General features: G+C 35.8%; 11 protein-coding genes across 11 annotated transcripts; 7 read left to right on the top strand and 4 right to left on the bottom strand.

The window, feature by feature from the left end:
- Positions 1-2,947, top strand: B0P05DRAFT_533678 (uncharacterized protein). The gene is made up of 12 exons (XM_051577234.1): positions 1-135; positions 185-245; positions 312-451; positions 497-606; positions 649-1,277; positions 1,319-1,461; positions 1,515-1,570; positions 1,621-1,764; positions 1,815-1,981; positions 2,046-2,436; positions 2,495-2,664; positions 2,710-2,947. Exons 1-12 carry the CDS (start codon positions 34-36, stop codon positions 2,847-2,849), a joined length of 2,253 nt encoding a protein of 750 aa, XP_051436742.1. The 5' UTR covers positions 1-33; the 3' UTR covers positions 2,850-2,947.
- A 185-nt stretch (positions 2,948-3,132) lies between these two features.
- Positions 3,133-3,850, top strand: B0P05DRAFT_533675 (uncharacterized protein). Its single transcript, XM_051577233.1, has 2 exons — positions 3,133-3,657; positions 3,725-3,850. The coding sequence occupies exon 1, from the start codon at positions 3,227-3,229 to the stop codon at positions 3,482-3,484; it is 258 nt and encodes an 85-aa protein (XP_051436741.1). The 5' UTR covers positions 3,133-3,226; the 3' UTR covers positions 3,485-3,657; positions 3,725-3,850.
- Positions 3,851-5,183: 1,333 nt separating this feature from the next.
- B0P05DRAFT_466409 (uncharacterized protein) lies at positions 5,184-6,246 on the top strand (the record flags this gene model as incomplete). The annotated part of the gene is made up of 2 exons (XM_051574334.1): positions 5,184-5,683; positions 5,751-6,246. 2 exons carry the CDS (start codon positions 5,184-5,186, stop codon positions 6,244-6,246), a joined length of 996 nt encoding a protein of 331 aa, XP_051436740.1.
- A 1,967-nt stretch (positions 6,247-8,213) lies between these two features.
- B0P05DRAFT_533666 (uncharacterized protein) lies at positions 8,214-8,575 on the bottom strand. The gene has a single exon (XM_051577232.1). The coding sequence runs from the start codon at positions 8,458-8,460 to the stop codon at positions 8,257-8,259; it is 204 nt and encodes a 67-aa protein (XP_051436739.1). The 5' UTR covers positions 8,461-8,575; the 3' UTR covers positions 8,214-8,256.
- Positions 8,576-10,210: 1,635 nt separating this feature from the next.
- On the top strand, positions 10,211-10,465 carry B0P05DRAFT_466282 (uncharacterized protein; the record flags this gene model as incomplete). Its single annotated transcript, XM_051574320.1, has 1 exon — positions 10,211-10,465. A coding segment is annotated over one exon (255 nt), but the record flags the coding sequence as incomplete, so codon positions are not given.
- A 63-nt stretch (positions 10,466-10,528) lies between these two features.
- B0P05DRAFT_441390 (uncharacterized protein) lies at positions 10,529-10,762 on the top strand (the record flags this gene model as incomplete). Its single annotated transcript, XM_051573756.1, has 1 exon — positions 10,529-10,762. A coding segment is annotated over one exon (234 nt), but the record flags the coding sequence as incomplete, so codon positions are not given.
- An 866-nt stretch (positions 10,763-11,628) lies between these two features.
- Positions 11,629-12,986, top strand: B0P05DRAFT_533661 (3-isopropylmalate dehydrogenase). The gene is made up of 2 exons (XM_051577231.1): positions 11,629-12,149; positions 12,203-12,986. The coding sequence occupies exons 1-2, from the start codon at positions 11,666-11,668 to the stop codon at positions 12,841-12,843; spliced, it is 1,125 nt and encodes a 374-aa protein (XP_051436736.1). The 5' UTR covers positions 11,629-11,665; the 3' UTR covers positions 12,844-12,986.
- B0P05DRAFT_533659 (TB2/DP1, HVA22 family-domain-containing protein) lies at positions 12,986-13,671 on the bottom strand. The gene is made up of 3 exons (XM_051577230.1): positions 13,405-13,671; positions 13,176-13,363; positions 12,986-13,132 (listed from the first exon to the last, which is right to left on the bottom strand). The coding sequence occupies exons 1-3, from the start codon at positions 13,640-13,642 to the stop codon at positions 13,007-13,009; spliced, it is 552 nt and encodes a 183-aa protein (XP_051436735.1). The 5' UTR covers positions 13,643-13,671; the 3' UTR covers positions 12,986-13,006.
- Positions 13,672-13,683: 12 nt separating this feature from the next.
- B0P05DRAFT_533656 (kinase-like domain-containing protein) lies at positions 13,684-15,623 on the bottom strand. Its single transcript, XM_051577229.1, has 4 exons — positions 15,601-15,623; positions 14,440-15,537; positions 14,099-14,392; positions 13,684-14,050 (listed from the first exon to the last, which is right to left on the bottom strand). The coding sequence occupies exons 2-4, from the start codon at positions 15,525-15,527 to the stop codon at positions 13,750-13,752; spliced, it is 1,683 nt and encodes a 560-aa protein (XP_051436734.1). The 5' UTR covers positions 15,528-15,537; positions 15,601-15,623; the 3' UTR covers positions 13,684-13,749.
- Positions 15,624-19,611: 3,988 nt separating this feature from the next.
- B0P05DRAFT_466303 (uncharacterized protein) lies at positions 19,612-19,833 on the top strand (the record flags this gene model as incomplete). Its single annotated transcript, XM_051574321.1, has 1 exon — positions 19,612-19,833. A coding segment is annotated over one exon (222 nt), but the record flags the coding sequence as incomplete, so codon positions are not given.
- Positions 19,834-21,702: 1,869 nt separating this feature from the next.
- B0P05DRAFT_466150 (uncharacterized protein) lies at positions 21,703-21,870 on the bottom strand (the record flags this gene model as incomplete). Its single annotated transcript, XM_051574312.1, has 1 exon — positions 21,703-21,870. A coding segment is annotated over one exon (168 nt), but the record flags the coding sequence as incomplete, so codon positions are not given.
- Positions 21,871-22,468: the final 598 nt, after the last annotated feature.

Below are 22,468 nucleotides of genomic sequence, written 5' to 3'. Positions count from 1 at the left end.
CGCGTTTCTATCTTTATATAAAAAAAAAAACAAATGGCTTCTTATTATCACATACCAAAGCAAAAAAGAGCATTTGAGTCTACAAAGGCACTCAAGACATATTTTAAAAGTCAAGGCATAAGTGAAGATAACGATGTAAGGAAGACAAACAATGTGAATGATCAACATTGATTTGATCTATTAGCCTATACCCAGCATGGCACAGATTGTCGATTACTGTGAACGACATCCACGCTTACTAAGAAGTAAAAAGAAAAAAAATGGTTGATCGTGAAGATCTAGCTAATTCCAATCTCTCTTTATTCTTGTAGTTCGTGATTCTGTCCTGAAAAACTTACATGATCCCAATGCTCCTCATCATGTTGTACATAATTATTATGTAGAAAGTGCACTTGACTATCTAGAAGGATCTCTTTTTGTGCTATTTGAACATTGGGAAACAGACTATAAGGTAAATTAAGCCTACAGAGAACAATGAAATCAAACTGTGCCTTAGAAAAAAAGACATGATACACCACAAATGGTTGCCTTGTTCTCTGCTTTGGTCAAAGATATCTATAAATGTCATACAGATACACTTGTTGCTTTAAATATGCCTTTTCCAGAGTAAGTAGATAGTATCCTGGTTCTTGTTTAACAGCAAAATAGAGGAAGTGCATTAACTGCTGTGGAGTTAAAAAGGAGAGTGATACAAGCCAATCTTGCATTGATCCATGAAAAAATTTCGTATTCCTTTCATGATATCAAAGATACATTTTATACACAAGCCATTCAGCAGATTGAGACTTGGTTTTGGATTAATCATCATATCAACGACAACACCTCATTTGCACCGCTTTTCTCTCGTCATATCGCTAAATATCAAGATGAAGAATTGGAACGTCAAGTACAGCTTATTTTGGACACAGAACCTTCAAAGCTCTATGATGTCTTTAATTTGCCTGTTGATATTTTGAACGAAGCCAGTCAGAGATCCAATTCAATCCAGGATATCAAAGTTAACCAATGGTTTATTAAAAATGAAGCAAATCAAGAGTATCAACTAGAAAAATTGGATGAGAATATCAAAGAGTTTGCTCTTATTTGTGATACGCTGAACAATTTAAAACTAACACCCAATTGGATACACTTGTTGAAACCAAAGATCAGGGATCGATTGGTCCATTCAAAATGGAAGGATGATTGGCAGGTATCTATGGTAGACATTCAGTTGAAATGGCTTCATACGCTTGTTTTGCCATGGCTTTCTCATATTATACCTCATACAGACAATATAGGTAAGAAGAATCCATAGAATTAGAGTATTCATTTTTGATAGACAAAAACTGGTATAGTTTTATACGCGAAAAGATCAAGGCTGAACATGTACTATATGAAATGATTTATGAGTTTAGAGTACCAGCTATTTTTGATATCATAAGGGAATATCCCTCTACTCATAATGTCATACAGGACTTTCATGTAAGATGAAAAGAAAAGAGGGAGTTTTTTTTTAATTTACTTATCGAGAACAGATTGTAGCTACAAAAAGAGGACTACTGAATGACCTAAAAGATAGGCTAATGGAAGAGTTTGTATCTCAAAAAGAAAATGACGTTGATCTTACTGATGTGCTATTAGGTTACTCAACAGACTCTTACATCAAGGTGCATCTGCTGTAGATATTCTGCAGCAATATATTGCATGCATTCAATGCTTAACTATCATTGATCCTTCTTGTAGCATCATGGTGCCTGTGATTGATTTGATAGGAGACTATACAAAGTAACTACTATCTCAATGACCATCCCTTCATCTCACAACTTGTGTTCTAGGACATATCGAAATGACATTGTACAAGGTGTTGTAGAGCTGATTAGAGATGCTGAAGAACATGAAATTCTAGCTCGAAGGGATGAAGACATTTTCAGTTTTAAACAGTCCGAATTAAATGACGAGCAAGAGCCTATAGATACAGTTGTCATTAAAGAAGACAAGACAGGTAAGTACGAAGCAAGTGGATAAACTTGACTGATGTTTTATTTTATTTTATTTTTCTGGTTAAGCTATGTTGAGAAGATTACAGAGAAAGTCTAAAGATCCTGTTGCTATGCTGATCAGTATGTGCAAGTCTTTAAAAGATTTTATCAGGGAATACAGCGATAAACTAGGCCAAATCTTATTGACAAGCAAAGGTTACGACACAGATGAAGAAGTGCGTAAACTAGAGATGCTGAAACAAAACTTTCCTCCAGAGGCATTTCTTCGATGTGATATTATGCTAAGAGACATGGATGATAGTCGTCGATTAGACAAGTCTGTTCATGAAAAGCCTGGTGTTGCATCCTCATTTCATGCGATTATCATGTCTCGTAAATATTGGCCTGGTGGCGACGAAGAGGATAAAGAGAATGATCAACAAGAATCAGATATTCCTGTATGGCCAGAACATAAAGAGTAAGTGTATCTCTCTGTCTTTTTTGTAACAACGTTTTCACGCTTTTTTTTTCTATAGATCCATAGAGTCTTACAATACGGAGTATCAAAAAGTCAAGGCATCAAGAAAACTAAAGTTTTTACCTCACAAAGGTTCTGTTACTTTAGATTTGACTTTTGCTTCAAGAACACTAACAGTAGATGTTAGTCCAGAAGCAGCTTTGATCATCAGGTTGTTTGAGGCTAAAAGTAAGTAAGAAGAGAAAGAGCAAAAGATCTAATTTTCTTTTAAAGGCGATGCATTCACAAGAGAACAAATTGCTGATAGAATTGGCATAGAAAAGAAAAAAGCAGTGGATGCACTTGAATTTTGGATCAACCAAGAAGTGCTTCGTTTATCAGGAAATGGCTATTATACCCTTATTGAAGAATAGTACGAAAGATCATGAAGACGTAGAAATGACTTTTAGCTGGGTTTAAATGTGCTTTTTTATTTTTTATAAATATATATTTTTTTTTCATGTTCTTACAACTAGACAAAAGCAAGAATGAAACACTGTTTTTTTTTTCAATAGGAACAAACCGGATAGGTAGCTCTATCGAATGGTATAAGTATGAGCCAGAAATATTATATATTCATTGAAAAAATCCCGGAGAGCTTTTCAATCAAGTCAATAAAAAATTTAAAAATGACCAATCATTTTTCAGTTTTTCACCAATATTTCCCAGCTTCACTGTATTTCCAAGTTAATTCAGGTAGTTTTTATCTTTTCGATGGTTTGTTTGTAGTGTAGTAAAAAGCTTCTATTTTATGAAAATGGTAAAGATGTTCTTTTATGTAGTCTTTTGCATATGGAACTTGAAAAAAATGTATTGGAGGCTAGTTTTACTGTATTCATATGCTATACGATGGCTTTCTAGTTGTTATTCTTCAACGAAATTTGCAGTGGTATTTATGTCACGAAGTTCACCCTGGCATTTAATACACTGCTCCACACGCTTCTTCCAAAAAGACAGCACCATTTTATTCCTCAGGTTAGTTATTGTCTCCTTTAGATCAGGATTGTAAGCAACCGGATTGTTTAAAGGCCACCAAAGTTATTACGGCTATCGCTCTGGTGCCAACCCTGACGACAAGAAACCTGTCACAGACAGTAAGAGTAGAAACAAAGGCATTTACTTCAAGGACCGCTCTCACCAGCTGAGAACCGAAGCCTTCTTCTGTAGCATTCGGTAAGGAATCTACAATATCACATTTTGTATTAGTTACCTCTTTTAGTTTTTATATCACTTTATATTATATATTTACCTTAAGCTTGAGGTCAATACATTTAGAATAATATTCTTCCATATCTGGAACAAATAAACAACTTCAGGCGATGTACTAACAAAAGTAATACTCGTTAGCAATTAGAGAAAAGTCTTGCTAAAAATTCTTAGTACTTATCTTGAATAAAACGTAGCAACCTTTTGAGTTAAAGAAACCTTAGTGACCGTCAGATAACGAAATGTATCAGTCGCCTACCATAACAAAACGAGCAACCGTATAACGGAACCCCGAGTTGCTTAGATAACACTTCTTCCACTAGGGTTCAGGGCCCAAGAAACGGCATATTGATTGCATGCCCTTGATTGAAGAAATCACCAAGGGGGATGGCTAAGCTGCAATCGCCGTAGCGTCTTGGAACATCCACCAAGTGTTTACCGACATACCCAATAACGAAATGCATCAGTCGCCTACCATAACAAAACGAGCAACCGTATAACGGAACCCCGAGTTGCTTAGATAACACTTCTTCCACTAGGGTTCAGGGCCCAAGAAACGGCATATTGATTGCATGCCCTTGATTGAAGAAATCACCAAGGGGGATGGCTAAGCTGCAATCGCCGTAGCGTCTTGGAACATCCACCAAGTGTTTACTAAGTTGGTCACCACGAAGAGTCAAATAGAGAAAAAGAAACTGGGAGTTATATTTCTCTAAACTTTTGGTAACGTCAACATAATTTGGATTACTATATACACCCTCTCATATTTATTATCAATATCTTTCGCTTTTTCTAATATGGCACCTACTAAAAAAACAAGAAAACCTGTACCGCCAGCAAAGTTTAAAACATACTCAGTGCCAAAAAACCAGAAAGACTTCCCTTGTGGGGTACTCAATTTACCTGCTGCTCAATGGACTTGTGCAAGTAAAGTTGTTAGTGCTTTAGACACCCAGATCATCCAAACAAAGAATTTTGAGGATATCTATGCACTTATCCTCGAAGCGTTCTCTAAGCTTTCAAAGTCATCTGAAATGAGTTCAATAAAACTTTTCGCAAAGAAATGTAAAGATTATGCTTCAACTTTGGATTATAAACAAGAATGCAAAAATAGTTATGAACTCAAGAAAACTCAATTGGCCGATTTGGAGATTGAACGCAAAATACTCAACCTTGCTCAAAAAGGAATGCATAGTGCAATCAGAATAGCAGATAGTTCAGTCAGCAAAGTGACAAAAAGAACTCTTTCAGTTCTAGATGGTAAACAATGATCTTTTCACATATTTTGCTCTACTCACAATTTAGCATGAAATTAGAAGACAGCTGTAGAGACATACGAGAAGGAGAAGGAGGAGACGAAGAAGAAGAAGATGAAGAAGAAGAAGATGAAGAAGAAGTAAATGAGAGCAGTGATGATAACGATGAACGTGTCTGGCGTGAGGTAGGCTTGATTTTAAAAATACATATGAATTATCCATACCAACATTAATGACTCAATTCAGATGCTTGACTCCCGTAAAAGATCAGTACTGGATCAACCTTCCTCCTCGCAATACACTCCAGAAAAGCCCAAACTGACATTAGACATAATAAGCAAATTAGGACCATCATGCAATCTGGCATTATCATGTGTCCCCCTATCAAACATACCTGCTCCTTTGCTCAATATATATCAACAACATCGAAACGACCAGTTTAACCTCAAAAGTCTTCGTGGAGAACCCACTTTACACGCCAAAATGATTGAAATTCTTGATGTAGAGGACAATGACAACAACAGGGCAAACTTTGCTTTTGAGTTGTGGAAAAGTGAGAAAGAAGCACGCGACGCGAATGAAAAGAATTTGGAATTGTATAAAATGTTTGGTCTCTGCTTAACTGATTTTTGGGGTATTTGCTTTCAAGATGACTTTCGTAAAGACCATGAACGCTCATTCTGGGTTGAACGTATTGTACCATTATTTAAGTATCTTGGAGCTAGTGATCAGGTTGTATTTTCTTGGTAAGTAAAACTTGTTAAACACATTAAAGTTTTGACAATATTTATTTGTTCTCCTGATGAACCACAGGTGCGAGGATCATGCCAAGTCAAACCAAGAAAACCAAAGGGATCCTGGTATCTGGTTAAACTCTAAAAATAACTTCTTTTCAGATGGCATAGGTAGAACAGACATCCAGCAAGAGAAAATATTTATGGAATCATCTTCGAGTTTTCAAGTGGAAGACTTTGAACACAGTATTGGCGATACATACAAATTAGTGGAATCCATGTCTTCTAGCTTGAGCACAATGTTGCGTCGAAAACAAGATTGCAAACACTCTTCCGTTCTTAATTTAGCTGTCTATGGTATTCAATGCATTAAAAGCAAGTTGACTCTCATGAAGACTACCTTGGACCCTCATTCGGATCGCTTCCAGATTGTTGAGTTAAGAAGTGCTAGTATCCCTACAGCATGGGCGCAAAGAACTAGTATGATCCGAGTATTTGAGCTTCTGGTTTGCTTACACGTAAGTAGAAAAGATTTTTCTCATATTTTTTCTTGCTTACTCTTAGATATTAAATAGAATGAATTGAAGGAACAACGCTTGTTGGAGGACTTGTTAGTCCGTCAACAGAACCAAATAATATCTGTTGATGCTAGTGAATCTCTTAGATATATGCTTCAACATGCCCGCCATATCAGACTTGAATAAAAAAGGTCGCCCATCAAACAGCAAAGATATAAGTAGTTATTTTGTTATTATATATATTATAACACACGTTTTAGTAATACCCCCAATAACCTCATTTATATTTTGTATAGCTAATAAAAGAATTTATTTTAAATTTACAAACATGTTGGGGAAATTTCCATACTACACGTTGTACTTTCACTGCAAAAAGAAAGTGAAATGACCTTTTCCCTTGGTGCTTCCGTTATTATCCTTAGCGAGAATCAATCTAATACGCTGAGAATCAAGGGAATTAACCGCAAGCGAATCAATCTTGATCTACTCACTGATGGCGAATGCAAGCAGGAGTTTCGCTTTACTTTAACTGAAGTAAGACGTGCCTATGATTAAACGTCGATATATACTTATGTCAAAACGTCAATTGGCATTGGAGGCGCTGTAAATGCGACACAATTTTCCTGAATGTGCGAATCACTTGAATTTCAGAAGTGCTCAAATAACTCCCTTTTCCCTTATATCTTTCAAAACGCTTTAAGTCAATTTTTTTTTCAGGGTGGGAATATCATCAGTTAAGAGTCTTCGATACCAGGGCAGGGCATTTACCACATTTTTCGCCTTTGCTTTGGCCCCAAATGTGGTAAGGTTTTCCGGTAAAAAAAATTGAGTTTGTTATTCGACTTCCAAGAGATTGTGGCATTGTCAATTTGTAGTAGTAGTCTTCAAAGGTTTTTGTATGTCTGCTCCAATTTGCGTGTTGTTTAACTTCTTCAATGCTCCGACCATTTTCAACTGCCTTTGTACTTGATGCAGTCCTAATCGAATGCGCCTTGTATTTTGTCGTATCTATGCCTGCATCTTTCATAGTTTTTGTTACCCAATTTGCAATCGTTGTAGGCTTTACAGAACGGACTTTGCCTTGATTGTCAATATATGCCAAAAATTGCTCATCATAATCCTTGCTCACACAAACACATCACGTTTACTGTCTTAGTCTTAAACAAAAGCCCAATCATACTCCTGCCATTAACGGCTACCATTCTCCCAATACCATTCTGTCTTATCTACTTACCTAAAGACCTCAATCCAAATCAATATGTCTGGAATCCTACCTATTTTGGAAAAACTGATCCAACACCTTTTTTGCAGTACCTACATCTTGAGATTTCTCTTATTTAGTTTCCTTTCCTTCCGAATATCCCAGAATGATTTTATATTTATCTCTATTTATTTTCTCCAATACAATTAATCATATCATGTATTACTGTATTCTGTATTTCTCTGTCATATCAATGACCCAAAAGAAGCAGAATTCAGCTAAAAGTTATCTCAGACTAATAAAAATATATGAATTTTGAACTATTGTAGAGAGTGTGAAAAATGTTGGATATTATATCAAATAGTTTTGTCGCATCGTATATCAGTTCCGAAGAGAAGTGAAACTATGGATACATTTGCTTCAAGATTATTTGTCAAAGACGCTACTTAACTCAACACTCAACTAGGACATGGAAAAAATTATCTTATAAATGGATACAAGTCGAACAGATACAAGGATTAGTAGGATTTCGTTATGGAGGATGCATTTGTATAAAACTCAATAAAGACAGGTGTGTGCAGGTAGATGCATCGGACTTTTCCAGAACAGCTGTAGGATATGAACCAGGAGATTAAGTACCTCTTTGGATATTTCTTGGAATTCATCTCGATAGGTCCTAGGTAAAAAAAAAAAAAAAAAAAAAAAAAAAAAAAAAAAAAAAAAAAAAAAAAAACACATTTATCAGAGTTACCAATGAGATCCAGAATGAAGTGTTTAATGAAAAATATATCATTGATGGGAGAATCCTTAAGTATAGTACTAGTATAAATGACACCATGGAACAATTTTTGATAGAGTTGTTTGTACTAAGTATATTCTCCCTCGACTTTTAGGCATGATTTCCTTTGCCTGGAGTCTACATTCAAAGAGAGATAACTTGAAAAGATTGGATGACGGTGAAACCAGTGAGAAGAATCGATCTGTAATGAGCGGTAGAGAGGTAAACAGAATAGAGTTGCGACTAGTAGAAGGGACTTGGTAATGAAGAATGCAGGAAGAAAGAAGTCCATTGTCTGAAAGATATTTTGCCAGATAGAGAAGTTAGTGTCAGTAATACTATTTTTTCTTTGAACTTTATCTAATAAAGGTGGCAAGGAAAAGGCCTCTGAATTTTGGAAGTATGACAGTTGTTGCAACATAAAAGGTCGAATAAAGGAGAAAAAGTTTTTTGGTTCAAACAAGTATATTAATCACCTTTTTTGCAGTATTTGATGTTGGAAGATGGGATCAAGTTCTTACAATCCACTGGCTGTAAGGATTGTCTAGGGAATTTCTGTTGCTAAACAAACTGGTAAATCACACTCAAAGTTTTGTTAGAGAGCCGTTTTGGTGGTTGGAAGAGCCAAAGAGTGTATTAACAAGTGACTTGATGTTAGTGCGAAACGAGCAATCTTCCATAAGACTGATCTCCATTATAAAAAGGCTTAATTAAGTGTTTGGTGGACTTTCAGGAAGATCATTTATTATAACATCTTGGAACAAAATGAAATCATGAATGGCAAGGATACACACGAAATGCATAAAAAATTGATAAATGTTCGATCTGTTTTGGGATATTTCATTACTCCACGATAATGCTCAACCACACGTTGCAAAGGAAGTTAAAAAAACTTCTGTTACGCATTAAACGTGAAAGGTTTCTGTAAAGCTAGTAGCTAGAAGGGGAGATGTCAGGGTCCTTCAATGGTTTAATACCCAGTTCGCTCAAAGTGTATAAAACAAAAGATGAGGTCAAGGGTTTTTTTTAGAGGTATAAAATAAACTATAATTTCGTTAAGAAGTTATAAATGCAGAGATGGATCATCTTGAATAATAAAATTAGTTTTGGGAAGCTGTTAACGTTTAAACATGATGTATTGAAAGGATCACAGTATTTGAAACTTGCCAATTTCTCATTTAGCCAAGGCAAATATTGTTGTCTATTTGAAGGCGTTTTTAACATGCTGCCTTGCTTTGTTAAACCCCTCAACAGCCTTGAGAGATCAGTTTAGTTACGATGGCCCTCAATCCTTAAAGCTCAAAAATACATAACCTCAATAATTCATTCAAACAGTACAACATAGAGGGAAAAAACGGTTAAGACAATTTCATGATTATTCACAAGTTTTTTTATTTGACAAAAAATAATTACAGCCTATAAGAGTCATCAAGTTCTTCTGTCTAAACCTAAAGCTTGTAGAAAGATGTTAGTAGTCAGATTATTGCTGTCAGGTTGATTACTTGGCAATTTCCTTGTCAAAATGGGCAAATTCCTCGTCAAAATGGGGCAACTAGAATATATAGCAGCGCGGCCAAGGCTTCTACCTTGGTTTATCGCTTCCACTCCTCCAAAACAGTGCAATTGCACCATAGATGTCTGGACTTTTTCGGCCGGGTAACCGCACACTTTTAAAAATTAAGAAAGAAAAAAAAATTCAATGATGTAAAACTACACAGTCACGTGCAATTTAAACACCTCTGTCTTGATAAAAAAAAAAAAAAAAAAGAATCCTTTTTTTAGTTTAGAAATACCGAAAATAAGTTTTTAGACGATTTCCTTTCTTTTAGATTAGACAACTTTTAATCAAAATGGACTTCATTAATTATATTCCAGACGAAAACTACAACAACTTTATGACTGAGGGAATGGAAGTTGATGAGGTTGCTATTGAGTTCGGCGACATTGAGATGCTCAGGGGAAATGAGTACCTCGTAGAAGATACTCCTCAAAGCACAGCTGATGAGAAAATGGAGGAAATGGTTTTAGAGCTGGAAGAGATGATGATCACTAAAACTAAAAGATATAAAAAGTATGGGCCTGAGCAAATCGCACGCTTTATAAACATACTACAGGAAACAGGGGAAACTATACCAAAAGCAGCTGAAGCTTGTGGCATACCTACCAGCAATGCTTATAGACTTCTAAAACAGTTTAATGACAGTAACGGAACCATTCTTACAGGTAGTACATCTACACAAAAAGGAAAAGCGAAACCAAAAAAGCTATTTCCTGTCCATACCGCCTTTTTGATCCAGTTGTTTGACGCAAACCCTTCGACCGTTTTGGAACAGGCAAGAGAAGAGTTGATGAAGCAGTTTGGACTATCCGTTGCTATTTCTTCTTTGTATGTGCATATTAGTGAAAAGTGCTGCTTGACATTAAAGCAAGCTAGTAAATACACAATTGAAAGGAATGCATCTAGAACGCTCAATCTCCGCTACGAAATCATCAACAATTGGATAGAGGCCGGTGTTGATTTCCAGAAAAACTGTGTGTTTATTGATGAAGCTGGCTTTCACTCTCAACTGATGAGAGGGCGTGCATGGTCGAAAGTTGGTGCTCCAGCGAATGTAAAAGTGCACACACAAAAAGGCGTTAATTTGAGCATGATTGGGTGTATATGTGCTAGAGGAATTATAAGCTTTACCAAAGTTATACCTTTGAAAATAGAGGATGCTGAGTTGATAGAGAAAGAGTTTCATTCCGAGGTATTGGCTAAAAAAGAAAGCGCAACACTGAAGAGCCTAAAAAACAAAAGCCTTTAAAGAAAGGTACTACGGCTTATCATATAGTCAAATATATAGAATCTGTAATGGATGTACTTGACAAAAATGAGATGAAAGGATTTTTCATTGTCATGGATAATTGTAGGGTACACCACTCCAAATTTGTTGTTGATGCTATTGAAAAACGGGGATACAAACCATTATTCATGCCACCTTACTCTCTGTTTTTAAATCCCATCGAAGAGTGCTAGTCTAAGATTAAAAGTGGGATTAGAAGAAACCCTTTGAAGAAAGGTGATGAATTGACACCTCGTATCGCTGAAGCATGCAACACGGTGACTACAAAAGATTGTTTGCAGTGAGTAAAACACGCTGAATCTTATTGGGAGAGATGTATTCAGAAAGAAAAGGGTTTAAAATAACTAATGCCATGTTCTTGTCCTTGTCCTTTTTATATGTAAAATGTCTACAAATTATCTCAATTTTTTCAAAAATAAAATATAATTCTCAAAAACATTTCTATTGGTCTAAAAAAAAATTATAATCTTCTCATGTAATGGGTTTGTGACACAGATTTTTGCATGGATCACTTTGTCATTCTGAGGATCCTCCAATTAAATCTTACTTGATATGATTGGCTAAAATCGACATGATTCATCACTTTCTATACATTTCTGTATTCTTTTTTCGTGTTTTCTTTTCTTCTTTCTTTCGTATATACATAAAAATATGTCTGCTCAAAAGATTTCCATTGTTTGTCTCCCTGGTGATGGTGTTGGACCTGAAATTGTCGCAGAAGCTGTCAAGACGCTTCAAATTATCGCTAAACATCGTTCTCAAGCTCTCGGTGTCGAATTTGACTTTAAATACGAATTGATTGGTTTAGATGCTATTGAAAAGACAGGTGAACCTCTTCCTGATAAAGCCCTTCAAGCCTGTAAAGAAGCCGATGCTATTCTTTTGGGTGCCGTCGGTGGCCTTCCTGGTGCTCAAATCGGTAATGGTCCTCGTCCCGAACAAGGTCTTTTGAAGCTTAGAAAAGAACTTGATTTGTATGCTAATTTGCGTCCTGTTTCATTTGCTTCTGAATCATTGACAAGTCTTTCTCCCTTGAAGGATCACGTTGTTCAAGGTACTGATTTTGTGTTTGTACGTGAGTTGGTAGGTGGTATTTATTTTGGTGAACGTAAAGAAGCTGGTGAAGATGGTCAAGGTAAGCAAGAAGTACAAGTGCGTCGATTTATGAATTAACCCTATTTGTTTTAGCTTATGATACCATGCCTTATTCAAAGCCAGAAGTGGAGCGTATCACTCGCTTAGCTGCTCTCTTGGCCAAGAAACAATCCCCACCTGGTAAGATTCACTCTGTTGATAAAGCCAATGTTTTGGCCACATCTCGTCTTTGGCGTAAGACAGTGACTGAAACCATGGATAAGGAATTCCCTGAACTTCAATATGATCATCAATTGGTCGATTCTTGTGCCATGGCTATGGTCCAACGTCCTACTAGTCTTAATGGTGTTGTCTTGACAGAAAACATGTTTGGTGATATTTTGTCCGATGAAGCCTCTGTGATTGTAGGCTCTCTTGGTTTGTTACCTTCTGCCTCTCTCAGTGGTTTGCCTGATGGTAAGGGCAAATGTCTTGGCGTGTATGAACCTATTCATGGTTCTGCTCCTGATATTGCCGGTCAAGGCATTGCCAACCCTATTGCTACTATTCTTAGTGCTGCCATGTTACTTAGATACTCTCTTGGATTTGAGGCTGAAGCTCGTGCTGTTGAAGAAGCTGTTCGTAAAGTCTTGGATTCAGGTTTCCATACCCGTGATCTTCATGGTGACAAGAACACTGTTGAAGTTGGTGACAAGGTTGCTGAAGAATTAGCTACTTTGTTAAAGCAACTTTAAATCCCCCCTTTTTTTTTTTTTTTTACTTTTTCTAGAATTTGAATGTATTATTCACTTGTATATTTGTTTTATAATAATAATAAAAAACCTTCAACGTAATGCCACTATAGAAATTAAGAAAGTGCTGTTTGTTTTCTGCAAATAATGTTCTAAAACAAAAAGTTTATTTCATCAAGTCTTGGCCAATTTTATTAAAAGTATCCGAAAGCTTATTTTTGCGTTGTTCGATCTCAGGTTGTGCGCCTAAAAGGAAGGGACGCAGAACACAAACATAAGCAATATGCGCACCCTAATAAGAGTAAGCTTTGCAAGTTCAAATAGCATATACTTACCTTGAATTGAGGTAGAATAAGCCAAAGAATGAACACCACTTTGAATGTATAATAAAATGGAAACCAATATAATAAAATGTCTGAAAAGTATTCAATCATCTGAGCAAATCCAACGACTGTCCAATAAGTCAACCATTGAGTATCGTCTTCTGTACTGGGTGATTCAATAGCTTTGAAACTAGCATAGGCTACACAGAATAAGTATCTAGAAAAAGAATTTCATTTATACCTGGATAGATCCAAGCAATAGCATTTGTGACCAGTTTAGCACCAAGGTCTAAAAGTACCATGGTCAACACAACTGCAGTGACACCCACTGCTAAATAACTTTTACGAAGTCCAGTTTGCTTCTCTAGTTTATTGATATAGTCTATTTTGGACAATTCCTTATCAAGTTGGTTTAGATAAATATCAGCTTTTGACTTTAAAATGTCCAAAGTATTGGCTTGTTGAAATGTAGTGTTCATGAAAAATGAAATAAAGAAACGGAAGTTAGGCAAAACAAGTTGCTTTAAATAGATTACACACAGTCAGTTTTTTTATTTTGTTTATTAAAGTGGCGCCTGCATGTCATTTATTCTTCATTTGTATCTCTTATTCGATTTGATTTTGACAATTCTTCCACATAATCATGTAATGCACCTGTATGTATCTGTATCGCTTGAAATGATGGGTGTCGAATAATGTCTTGTACTGTAGGTCTGTCTCTAGATTCGGTTGTTAAAAGCCACTCAATCATTTCCCGCATAAAAGGCGTCAGTCTTAACATGGCTGATTTCTGTTTTGAGAAATCACCTACACGTAACATTTCCCATGATTCGCCAGTGCCTGGTAACACAATGCCTGTAGCCAATTCGAGCAGAATAAGACCTAAACTATGTTGCCCTGTGTCAGATGTCATGAACTAATTTTTTTTTCTGTACCTGAAAATGTCAGCTGGCTTATCAAAATCTTCTCGCAGTAAATCTGGTGCCATATATCGTCTATCGCCTTCTCCTTTCACCCAACGCATATCCGCAGGTGTTTGTATTGAAATACCAAAGTCGCTGATCTTAATACACCCTCTATCATCAATCAGAATATTGGAGGGTTTCAGATCTAGATGGACAATATTTGCAGCATGAATATCTTGTAAGCCAAGCACTATCTCATAAAATATTTTCCAAACAGTCTGTTCATCTATATTTTCATGCTTCAATTGAATGTATCTATCCAAACTAACAAGGAATTAGCAAGAGATCAAGACTTGTTGTATTCAAATTACCTCCCATTGGAACATAATTCAAGTTGGATATACAGAAACCCTTTTTCTTCCCATGCATCAATCATATGTACACAATGTTTACTCTGCTTAACTCGTCTTAGGTGATCTACTTCGATGATTTGCAGCCAACGATCATCCCAGCCAATAAATGGTACTTTTGATTTCTTGATAGCATACTCTTCGTTGGTATTTAAACATCTCACTTTCCACACTTCAGCATATTCACCCGAGCCCATATTCTTAATCATATGGAACTTTTCTTCAAAATACGGTCCATTCTGTGAATTACGACGGCGAATCTGTCTGTCCTGAGGCCCACATTGCTCGAAATACTCTTGTGTCAAAAAATGGGGGAAATCGGTAATAAAAGGCGGACCTTGTTGATGTTGTTGTTGTAGTATGCTCATTTTTAATGCGGAAGATAACACATATTCAGGTTCATCTGCTGGATTGTGACTTGAGAAAAATGCATCAACTTCATCTTCATAAATAGGCGGTGGCACTGTGGGGCGAACATACGATCGACTGAGAGGCAATGTTGTTTTATCTTCCATAGTTGTTTCTTCGTCGTCTTCATCTTCTTCTACATCAAACAAGTTGGAAGACATGATGCTTTTTCGCCTTGAAGGTATTTCATCATCAAAATTACTGCTAGACACAAGTTCACTATAAAGAGAGCGGCGAAAAGGTTTATCTTGACCACTAAGTAAGAAATCGTCTTCACTTGGACTGTCTTCTTGATTATCTTGTTCAAGTATTGCTTCGCCTAATAAATCATGATTCATGCTAGAGTGTCGCGAAGGCGAATTTTCATAACCTCTTCCAGGTTCAGGCAGTATGTTTCTGTCTTCGAGTATAGGTGACTGAGCACCCAATAATTCGTCCTCAAAGTCCCGCGTAGGGCTATGAAAAAGGGTATCTATGCGAGACCGTTTCGAGTTATAGTTGGGACTGGGTGGCGATATTTCTCGCTTTCGATGAAGGGTATTATGTACATTAGTAATGGGAGTTGCCATGTATAATAGTGCGTGAGAGAGAAAAAGAAAGAGAACAAAAACACATCCATAGGTTTGTGACTTGCTGTTCATCAATAGCGGACTTTTATAAGAAATTGTAGTCAGACAATGATGCATAAATGTTGTATTAAACTGAGTTCCTTACTATCTCTCAGTTCCAAATACCCGAATAGGGGTAATAGGGAGCACTTGATTTGTCAGTAAATTGCAACAAAATAAAAAGAAAAAATAGAGCAGACAGAAACAACGTAAGATAAAATAATTTGAAGTGCATTGTTTGTGTATCATTTACAGTTCTGCTTAATCTGCTAACGTATCTCTTTCTTGTCTGAAAGTATAATGACGAGTTTGAAAGCTAGGCTATTGCATAGAGTATAAAGATATGCCTATTTGTACTATTAGTTTAGTATATAACCAGTCAAACGAGCTCATTGTTCATAGATAAACAGATAAATACAAAAACCGACTTTCATGAACAAGTTGACATTCCTTCAATAAGAGTCTATAGAATATACACTTTGTTATGATAGAAAGCAGATACCATATAATGAGTATAGTGTGATACAAAGAATAACGAAAAACGGCTTGTTCTTGTTGTGAAATGAAAAGAGAACACAGAAAAAAGTCCTTTAGAATTTGTATAGGGTTTTATTTCAAAAGAAATATGATGGTTTTCAATTGCTGTAAAATGTCGAGGTATTCATACTTTTTCTTCTCGGCCAAGATATTGTTTTGGATTAGCTTCCCGACTACGGATTGATATGTCAGATCAGGAACAATCAAGAGAAATGCCTTTAGAAGAAGTTTTCAGCTCAGCCAATAGTACATGATCTGACCTGAACTTGAATAATAAACTATTACATATTTGACAATGTCAATGCTAATGTATATGCCAGCTCTAATTATCACTTTATGAGGGCCATTAATATTAACATAGATACTATATCAGTAATTTTTGACTGTAAGAATGATGTAGCGCTTTTGGTAGAATGAGTGAATATCAGTGGATATAGATCTATTGCAATTGCCATATATGTGATCTGTTTTTTTGCCATAATCATCATTTGTTGATATATGCATATGAATTCGTATATCTCTACAACACCAGGAATTTTCTTCCATTATTGAAGAATTCTTACACTTTTAAAGAAAATTTCTAACCAAACCTTTACTCAGATACAGAAGAAAATGCAATCGTCTACGCCATGATGTATGGTTGTTATGGCTTTCTATGGTTGCTGTTAAGGTTACTATGGTCATTTTTATGCTTGCTATAGCTGTCGTAATCGCTCTGCTGCAACAGGGAACCTGCTCAAAGAAATAATGATCAAGGACATTCAAAAAAAAGCTCGAATTACTGGAGTTGTCATTTGAAAAGTAAAGACGTTGTCGACGGTTGACAGTTGCTTTACAAATAGGGTTTTTAGCTTCCGCTTGTTTGGTTAGAGTTTGCCAAAATTTATTCGAGAAGGGAGTAGTTGACTTGTAAGCCCAATTTCAAAGAAAAGGGAGGGCTAACAGCTCGGAGAGCAGTAGCACCCTCTGGCTGCATAAGTCTAAATGTTTGAACATACCTTTTTTATTATGTCTTTCTGATCTAAGCCTAAGTTTTAGTGTTCAAAACTTCTTTCTAAAGATTGCGATAACTCTACAAAAGAGATAGTTAGAGCGACAGAAAAAATTATGGAAAGACTCATACACCTTAGGTCTTCGCAATCAGTGTAATAGGCTTACAAAAAGAAAAAGAAAAAAAAAAAGCATTTTCATAAATATTAGCAGTTATGCCGAAATTACAAGTATGCCATTTGCCTACTGAAAAAAATATTTTTTTAGAGAAATGTAAAAACCACTATTTTAAATAGAAACCACTACTTTAGGATATTTTCTGTAGTGATAAAAAATAAAAAAAAAAGGAGTTTTCTAATTTTTCTGCTTGAAATCTAAAAAAAAGCTTGTTTTTCAATTTTTCAGTTTTAAATAAATAAACGAGTCTACCAGATAATGATCTTACTGCTTTATTCTAGAAGATAGATTACTGGCTGGTAGACTCGTTTTTTATTTTTAAACAGAAAAATTAAAAAGACAAGCTTTTTTTTTAAACTTTAAGCAGAGAAATAAGAAATTCCTTTCTTTTTTATTTTTCGTCATTGCAGAAAATATTTTTGATTTATTTTAAAGTAATGGTTTTTATTATTTTTCGAAAAATATTTTTTTGAGTACGAAAATGGCATACTTGTAATTTCGGCATACCTGTTAGTATTTCTATTATTTTTGAAATGCTTTTTTTTTGTAAGCCTATCATAATGATCATAAAGGCCTGAGGCACACAATTCTTCCCATAGTTTTTTCATTACTCTAGCTACTTTTTTTTTTAGAAATATAAGTGCCTACATTGTGGTGTATGGTTGCAATGGTTGCTATGGTTGCAATGTTTGCTATGGTTGCTATGATGCTATGATTACTATACTCTATTTGGCTTCGGGCTCACAAGTCAACTACATCCTTCTCTTGGATAAATTTTAGCAGACTCTAATCAAGTAAGCGTCAGATGAAAATTTAATTTATAGAGCAACTGTCAGCCTTCGACGACGTCTTCACTTCCCAAATGACAACTCCAGTAATTTGAACTCGTTCTTAAATCCTTTTGATTATCAATTTTTTGACCAGATTTAACCTTACAGAATGAACACAATAACCATAGACGCCATAGACGCCATAGCAACCGCCATAGGGATCATAGTAACCATAAACAACAGTATAAGCGATTACATTTCTCCATTAGTGAAATAAACCTTCCGTATTCGAATAAAGATTTGGTCAAGATTTTCCATCTCCAAATGCATAATTCTTCCACTTTTGATGAAAAACTTTTTCTATCGCTCACGCTGTAGTAATATCTCTACAAAAAAAGTAGCTAGTGTGATAAACACTACAATTAAAAAGACAAAATAAAGTCAATCAGAACCGAAAACGGCCAAAAGAAAGTTGTTCTTTATTACACTCTGTTGTTTCTCTCTATCTATATAGAATATAGCATCCCTTGAAGGAAATGAATATCTTTTCATGAATTCCATTGAATGTAATCGTTGGTGTCCTTACGGATGAGGGGCGCATAGATCCCCTACTGTTTACTTTGTAGTGATAATCAGTCTGACGGTAAATAAAGAGACTGCATAATTTAGAGTACAGATTCACGGTTCAGTGTCAACTTCACTCCTAAATACTCCTGCAGCCCATTACGGTGCAAAGTCACTCTAAATCATAGTCATGTAGATAGCCGTGTATACAACAGCTAGAGTAATGAAAAAACTATGGGAAGAATTGTGTGCCTCAGGCCTTTATGATCATTATGATAGGCTTACAAAAAAAAAGCATTTCAAAAATAATAGAAATACTAACAGGTATGCCGAAATTACAAGTATGCCATTTTCGTACTCAAAAAAATATTTTTCGAAAAATAATAAAAACCATTACTTTAAAATAAATCAAAAATATTTTCTGCAATGACGAAAAATAAAAAAGAAAGGAATTTCTTATTTCTCTGCTTAAAGTTTAAAAAAAAAGCTTGTCTTTTTAATTTTTCTGTTTAAAAATAAAAAACGAGTCTACCAGCCAGTAATCTATCTTCTAGAATAAAGCAGTAAGATCATTATCTGGTAGACTCGTTTATTTATTTAAAACTGAAAAATTGAAAAACAAGCTTTTTTTTAGATTTCAAGCAGAAAAATTAGAAAACTCCTTTTTTTTTTATTTTTTATCACTACAGAAAATATCCTAAAGTAGTGGTTTCTATTTAAAATAGTGGTTTTTACATTTCTCTAAAAAAATATTTTTTTCAGTAGGCAAATGGCATACTTGTAATTTCGGCATAAATGTTATTGGAGTCTAAAATACACTTTTTTTTGTAAATCCATTACATTCATGAGAAAGGGCTCTTTCGCACATCCAATACTTATATAGAGTTTGAGTGTGCCATTTAGACAAAATCAATAAAAGCTATCTACTTAGAGCCTTTTAACTCTTCGTTATCGTTAAATATGACCTCCTCGGTACTACTTTGGAGCCAAATTATTGATCGAGGCCAACCCGCTTACGTTTGTTGAAGTCAATAAGAAAAACGCCCCCTGTCCAGCCAGTCAAATATTCGGCTACAACAATATTCGAAAATGATGAATTTGCCTCGAATGTTTTCAATCGTAAAGCCTCTGCAATTGTACAGCAGGTTTTGACTGATGGTTCGGCCCTTTTCTCTTTTCCTGTCAATTTGTTTCCTCATTTTGTGGATGCTCATGATACTATTGCTCAACTAGGCCAAATTGAAGGTTTGAAGAACATTAGCAGCTATGCACGTAACACACCTGGAGAGTTGCTCATATAAACTAGATTTATCTCGAGTGGCGATAAACAAAAAGCCATTACTGAAGGCATAATTATAGACGATCGTATCTTCAAGGCGACACCTACCATAACACTTTCGAGTAATGATTTTGTCCATGGGTCTCTTGACCTACTCCAGATTCCCCTGAAGTGGAGCCACTAAGTGGCCTTCAACAGTCACTTAGTCATTATGGACAGATCAACCAAATACGGAAGCATACGATCAAAAGACATTTTGATGGTAAAATCAGCTTTGTTGTGGACACCACCACACCTAGGAAGGATGTAGCAGGCAATTTGATCGAAAATAAACCTCTACAGCGCCAGATTTATTTAGAGAAATGGGACATTCATGCACCAGCTCATTTTCGTGGAGAAAAACCTATCTGTTTTTACTGCCGACAGGCTGGGCATAAACGGGATGCCTGTTCCAAATTAGCTCAGCGAAAATACTTTCACAGTTTGAGGCATGGACACACAGCACAATTCTGTTCGGAAAAGAGGAGACCAACAGAGATTGATTTGGATGAAAGCGGAAACGAGGCCATTGATCAGTATATCAAATTGACCCGCTCTCAAGATAAGCAACAAAAGAAACGAGCTGGTAAACAATCAACTAGAGCAGTGAAGGATAAGGATTCAAGTGTTAAAGATAAAGATTTTAGAGAGGTTTTGAAGGCACCTATGAAGGGTACTGTACTTCATGACAATGAACTAGGCAAACAATTAGCTGATCGAATGCACAACCCTGACGGCCCTGCAGGTTCGAGATACGCACCCGCCAACGTTGCTTCAGTCATGGATGTTGATAGGGACTCAGTCACCGATGCAGGTAATACATCAACTCAGAATGGCCGCATGGCCCAATGAGAGTAAAACACTGCAGAATTGGCTCTTTAAATGCTAGAAGCATTTTCAAAGAGTCTAACCCGACAGCTCAAAAAGAACTGTTACATTATCTAAAATTCAAAAAAAAAAAAATGCTATTGATATTATTTGTCTTCAGGATGTCACTTCTACTACCGCTCATTCTCTATCTGATATGCATCAGAAACGCTTCAACAATTATTTCTCCCCTCAATACTCTTCCGCGGTGACCAAGTATTGCGGCATTGTCTGTCTCAATCCCCAATATACGACCCACTCATCATCTGTTTTTATGGATGGTGAATGTATACAAGTATGGATCAGGAATCAGCAAGGACTACCTATTTGCTCGATTTTCAACTCATACTTTCCCGCATCAAACACTCCACGCTACCAATTTTTGGATCAATTGTGGGACACTATCCCTTTTTTGGGCGATGAAATGGACGATATCCCTTCTTTCATTTTAAGTGATTTCAACATTCATCTTCAACAACCTCAAGAGACGCAACAAAAATCAGTAAAGCGTTGGTACGACTGGCTTCGATCCAAGTACAATGATTGCTTTCCAGATTTCTCTCCTACTTTCAAAAGCACCTCCCAGGCCAATTGTAGGCGATGCGACTCGCTGGAAAGGGGAAGCGGGGGCTTATATGTGCTTTTGGTTCCTCTGCTTTCTATCATATAACCGACTTTCTTTTATCTAAAGGATTCTATAGCACATTAATCTTGTCACCCTCGGTGGTGCTCCGAATTTTGTTACAATCCTTTGTAGAAGACTGCATCTCTTGAGTATCAATAATTATGTCAACTGAGAAGTAATTGAAGACATTTTGGAATAGTTTCCTTTACTTGTGGTATCGGTCTTGCCAACTGTAGTGTTGAACAAGACAGGATATAAAGGATACTGGCTCTAAAAAGCAATAAACGTAAGATACTCCACGTGGCTAGTCACTTGGCTTTGCAAACACTAGTTTTCAATACAAAAAAATTATCACACATTTTACTCTGACCTCAAGAAGTACTCCAAGTCTTCTACTGAAACAAAAACAGGCTTGTTGAACTTCCTGTTCTCGCTTTCCCAAGAAATACAGTTTTTGGTCTGATTATGCTGTGATTCAATGCAGTAATTGATAAACATGTAAGAAAATCGATTCTTGTGCAATGTTCTGCATCATATCTTCAACAACACTTTATGATGCCAGTTTCTTCTTGAAACAGTTAACGAAGACGGTCTGAATGACGGCATCACTTATTAGAAGCATTGTATATATGTCTATATGTAGTAGTATGGAATTCAATTAATCCTGTGTAATTTGAGGCGGCCTAGTCTTTTCGAATCTGTATTGTCATACCATGTTGGCTCTCTTATCTTTTTCATATGATTTCAAAATAATCGTATAGTTCTTTGAGCTTGCGATAATCTTACACACTTGTAAAATCTCACAACTTTTTTTTAATCAGTTTCATTTTTTTAAGGGATTTCTTTTATCCTGTATATTAATTAATTGTTAATTTGAATCGTTATCTGTTGAGTGTAGATATAGATTGCGCTTAATAGCGCATATCATTATTTTTGGCAGAAAAAAAGAAAAGTGATACGAAGACTATATATAATGAAGGCCCTTGTCACTCAAAGCACAATCTTGATAGCTTTGTACGACAAACTGTATTAGAAAATGAATTCTACACAAGATATATATGCTTCGTTATTGCTTTCTCTTATTGTAGACCATTTTTCTAGTATATAAATATATTTACACTTATTA

The sequence above is a fragment of the Gilbertella persicaria genome (genome assembly GCF_025201335.1).
Source record: "Gilbertella persicaria strain CBS 190.32 chromosome Unknown B0P05scaffold_11, whole genome shotgun sequence".
Taxonomy (NCBI): Eukaryota; Fungi; Mucoromycota; class Mucoromycetes; order Mucorales; family Choanephoraceae; genus Gilbertella; species Gilbertella persicaria.
This window is presented reverse-complemented; position numbering and strand designations above follow the sequence as displayed.